Genomic DNA, 4,846 nt, shown 5'->3' with positions numbered 1-4,846 from the left:
CGAGTCCGTGCGCGGCGCTGCACAGTGAGTCCCCGCGCGGCGCCGGCTCCGGGCCACGCGCGCTGCAGGCCCCGGGAGGCGGGCGGTCCCTCCCCGCTCTTGCCACCGCCCCCTCGGCGAGCGCCGGGTGCCAGCCGCGGGGTGGAGGAGCCCCTCGATGTCCCCGGCGTCCTCACGTCCCGGCGACGGCTGCCTGGGAAGGCCGGGTGGGCAGCGGGCAGGGAGGATGAGGCGAATCCACGCCTTCGCCCGGGCCAGGCCGCGCGGCGGAGGATCAAAGAGCTGGACGTGCCCTCCCCGCAGGTGAGGCGAGGGAACTCGGGGGCACCCCGCTGCCCTTCCTCTGCCCTGGCTTCCTTCCGGGCTGCGGTTTGGGGACTGCTCCCCGAGTGGGCACGCCCGGCCTCAGTGTCCCCGCCCACCCTGGAGCCCAAACTTCGAGCTTGGGGCTTGAGCTTAATGTGAAGAGGCTCCGCCACTGAACCCTGATGACAGAAGCGGGTAGGACTGGCTCAGTTGGCACCTGGCACGTGGAACTGGAAGAAACCCTTTTTCATTGGTATCTCCTATGTACATCCTACCAGTTGAGATAGGTCTGATTTCACAAACTCCTTAAAAACGCAAATGCTCTTTTTTAATCTATCAGTCTCCTACTCTATAAGTATAAAAATTTTCCCCAAGCCGGGCATGGTGGTGCACGCCTTAAATCCCAGCACTCGGGAGGCAGAGGCAAGCGGATCTCCCCTTGAATTTGACAGAATACCTTGTTAAGGGAGAAAGTAGTAGTTTGGGAACAGAACTGTGCTGAGGGGAGATGTTTAGGATGCCAGTAGAAATAAGGGAGCCATTCCTCTGGAGACAACTGAAGACATGGGGCAAGGGAAAAAAACAGCCATCCCAGCCCTAGATGGGGATTCCTCATCATGCCCCTTAAAGTCAAGGGTGGGTGCCCTTTTCAGAACCTCAGGCATCCATTCTCATCCCCCAGGGAATGGATCCATCAGAGAGTTGATCTGTCATTGCTGTTTGGGTGGGTGCCACTAATACTGTCTGAAAAACCCATCTCAGCCCACAATCCCCAGGGCTTTGTTTAGAAAGACAGGGATTTCTTCAAGTATACGAGCTTTTTTATCTAAATGAAAGCATCACCCTCATTGTTATACTTGTTGGGGGTCCAGAAAGTTATTTTGACTTGTTAAATGATGGTAAACAGCATGATTTTTACCTTTAACAAAGGGACATGCTGGGAGTACAACTCAGTTGGTAGAGTGCTTTCCTAGCAAGCATGAGGCCTGTAAGCCCATCAGCACCGAATAAACCAGGGGTGGTGCATGCCTATAATCCCAGCCAAACAGGACAGACAGAAGTTCAACGTCATCTTCATTTACATATCGAATCTGAGGCCAGCTGGGCCACACAAAATCTTCCATGTCTGGAAAATGAAAAGATGAGGTGGGACTGGACAGCTACGAATATAGCTAGGTGGTAGAGCGCTTGTCTAGTGTGTTCTAGAGCCTAGATTCAATCTTCAGTACCACAATCAATCAAAAGGCTGACAAATATCAAGTTAAGGTCTGCTTTGACACAGGGACACTCACCTGTATGAGTGAGTGTCACTCACTCTCTGTGAGTCCCCTCCTTTCCTGGCACATATGCCAACTCTTGGGGCTCTCAAGGGGAACCCCATTTTGCAAGGCCATGCCCTGCTTCTGAGCCCTGTCCTGAAGTTCCGTATTAGAGCTTCCACTCCCACCTGTGCCCCAGCTCTCCACCTTGTTTCATGAGGGGAGTAGGGTCCACACAAAGACACTCCTAGCCTCAGCATTGCTGCCCATCCCCTGTCCTTCCATTGTTCTCCCTGATGTGGGCTCCTGTTCACCTGGCATCTGCTAAGAGCCAGGCTGTCCATGAAGATCAGAAGAGCAAGCCTCACCCTCAGGCTACTGCCAGCTCTGCCAGGCACCACATCTACCAACACGGCAGACTCTTAGATAAACAAAGGTGATATTTGGAGGTGACTTTACAGTTGGACAGGGTTATTCAGGATGGGAAGGGAAGATCTGATTGGGCCTGAAAGTAGAACCTTCTAAGTCCCTGGAGCCACTTGGGCCAATCCTAGCAAAAGGAAAACTTGCAGCACAGCACCAAGCTTGCTCTGCATTCTGAGTCCGGGCATGTCCTTCCCTGTGGGTACAGGAAGCCAGTGGGTCATCTAAAGTCCCTGGTCTGGACTCTCTGGCAGCCAGATGCATGGGGTGAGCATTCTAGCATGGAAGTGCAGCGCCTCACCCACCCATGGAGATCAGGAACTCAGCTGTCTGATACACAGGGCCCCTGGCACCTAGTATAATAGATGCCCAAGCACAATGAATGGAGGAGAGAGCACTTTATAGGGGCGCTGGCTGCCCCAAGGCAACCATCAGGCCTCCTTTCCTGGTCCATCAAATGTCCCATCCCAAGGACATTTAAAACTAACCACTCTTAGGACTATGGATGTAGGTCAGTGGTTAGAGTGTTTGCCTAGCATTTGTCAAACTCTGGGTTGATCCCCAGTACCACACAAGTGGTGGTGCACACCTGTATTCCCAGTACTGGGGAAGTAAAGGCAGTAGGATCAGTTGCCCAAGGTCATCCTCAGCTAAAAAGCTAGTTTGAGGTTAGACTGAGCTACATGAGACTCTGTCTCAAAAATAAAAACTACGTGGGACATGGCAGTCCACACCTTTAATCCCAGCACTCAAGAGACAGAGGCAGGCAGATCTGGTCTACACGGTGAATTCCAGGTTGGCTGGGGCCATAAGGAGACCCTGTCTCAAACAAACAAACAAAAAAAAACCCCAAATAATAATATAACAACCACCCTTGAGGCTGGTGTAACCCAGTAGTAGAGCACTTGCTGGATGATGGGCTGGGTACTATTCTAGGTGATTTTCCCCCCTCAGACTTCCTTGAAGGAAGACAACTGTGTGAGCCAAAGGCAGGAGTAAGTCTTGATACCCCGACTATCCCAGCCTTGGCCCTATCCACAGGATAGACTGTGCTATGGGATAGTCTTTGCTGAAGACCTCCCATTTTATTTATATGATTCAAGGCTAAAGATGATTGCTGGGAATTGTTATTGGATAAACAAGAGTGGTTTGCCCCACCCCCCCAAGGGACAAGGTGGCTCCTGAATCTAGCAAACAATAGACTGAGTAGAGCTCTGGTGTCCCAGGGGAAGGGGAGGAGGGAGGAAAGAGGATCATTAGTTCCCCAGGGACCACCAGGAAGGCCCTGAAAGCAAAGTCAGGGCCTGCTAGGTGTTTTAATTAGGGGAAAAGATTGGGGGGGGGGTGTAACTTCTAAGGCTTGTGGAGGTGGGGTCCAGGGCATCTCAGAACATCCACTGGAGGGTTAAAGGGGTAGTCCTCCCTCCATCTTCTGCCATCCCCCTCTGGGCTACTGGGTGCCAAGCAGCCACTGCCTAGTTCCTCCAAGCTTGTGTGAGGGAAGCTGAGCAGGTGTGTGGGCAGGGACCAGAGACCCCCAGCACAGATACCTGGCCAGGTGCACACGCTGCCATGATAGGGACAGAGCAATGGGCTGGGAAGATGTGGATAGAGTGCTCCCCACAAGGCTCAGACTCCTCCTTAGCTGCCTCCAGCTCAGACTTCTGTCACCTGGAGGAGAGAGGCACTCAGGGGTCTGGGCATTTGGCCTTGGCACTGGCCTTGAGGCTAGAAGGAGACCTGTGTGTGACTGCCCCCAAGACTCTGTTCATATGAATGATCAGTGCACTGTGAATCTCCAGACAGAATCACTGTCAGAAAGGGTAAACAGGAACCAGGAATGCCAAATGGTGGCTCTGCCCTCCACCCATACTCCTGGTGGTATGGGTGGAGGCAGGACATTAGCTTGAGCAGGGAAGTTTAAGGCCAGCTTGGACAATACAGTAAGATCTTGAGGGGTAAGGGGGAGAACAAAATGGTTAGCGCAGAACAAATCAGGGGGAGCTCCAATCTGTCCAAAGCTGGATGGTGAGCAGCTCTGGCCACTCTGGTCCTGCCGTCAGTCAGCCTGAAGTCCCATCGATGGTTTGACCTGGGACTGTCTCTTAATGCCATTCCCATGGCAGCATCAGCCTATCGTCTGTTCTCACTTCTCTGTGTGAGAAAACGTGAGAGAAAGCATTGTGTGGGCATATGTGAGTGTTTGTATGAAAGAACACATGTGTGTGAGTATATGTGAGAGAAAATGTGTGTGAGCATGTATGAGAAAGCATGTGTGCGAGTCTGTGAGAAAGCATGTATATGATGAACATGTGAGAGGAAGCATGTGGGAGAGAAAGCATGTGTGGAAGAGGGCACGTGTGCAAGGGTACATGTGTGTGCACTTGGCATTTGTCTGAAAGCCTGGCTGGACCCCAGTCTCTCCTGCTCCTCACCCTCCCAGGCTTGGATGCTGTACTCACAGTCACTGCCCCCTGCCCCGCTATGTTTCCAGTCCCCTCTGTGGGCAGAAGCAAGTGCAGCTGAGACATTGGTGCACTGCTATTTCTCAGACAGGTTATATTTCTAAGTGTACCCATTTCAGGTAGATCTGTTTCCTCAGAAACAAAGTCTTCTGATCTCTCAAGCTCAGTCTTTGAAATAGAGCAGATACTCAATAACATGTTTAAATAAGTCAATTAAACACTAAACCAAGTCTGGTACTCAAACTTGTTGAGCCCCCCATGGGGCTTAGCCTTCCAAACAATGTTCACTGTTCTGCCCTCATTTTGGGGATTGTACTGCAAAGGTCCCTGTTTTACGGATGAGGAAACCCAGCTGAGACTTGAGGTAACTTGTTCCAGACCCCACAGTGCACT

At 52.0% G+C, this 4,846-nt stretch overlaps 1 protein-coding gene across 1 annotated transcript in view; it reads right to left on the bottom strand.

Moving 5' to 3' along the window:
• The window catches only part of LOC103746667 (translation initiation factor IF-2-like), a 4,808-nt gene extending 289 nt beyond the window's left edge, over positions 1 to 4,519 (bottom strand). The window contains exons 1-2 of the mRNA XM_008848931.1: positions 4,424 to 4,519; positions 24 to 485 (exon numbers count right to left, since the gene is read on the bottom strand). Of these exons, the coding sequence (XP_008847153.1) occupies positions 24 to 485; positions 4,424 to 4,519 (558 nt within the window). The remainder of the gene's footprint in view (positions 1 to 23; positions 486 to 4,423) is intronic.
• Between the last annotated feature and the right edge of the window lie 327 nt (positions 4,520 to 4,846).

Source organism: Nannospalax galili, unplaced genomic scaffold (assembly GCF_000622305.1).
Source record: "Nannospalax galili isolate Female #2095 unplaced genomic scaffold, S.galili_v1.0 scaffold1191, whole genome shotgun sequence".
In the NCBI taxonomy this organism is placed as follows: domain Eukaryota; kingdom Metazoa; phylum Chordata; class Mammalia; order Rodentia; family Spalacidae; genus Nannospalax; species Nannospalax galili.
Note: the sequence above shows the minus strand (reverse complement) of the source record. Positions and strands in the feature narration are given on the sequence as shown.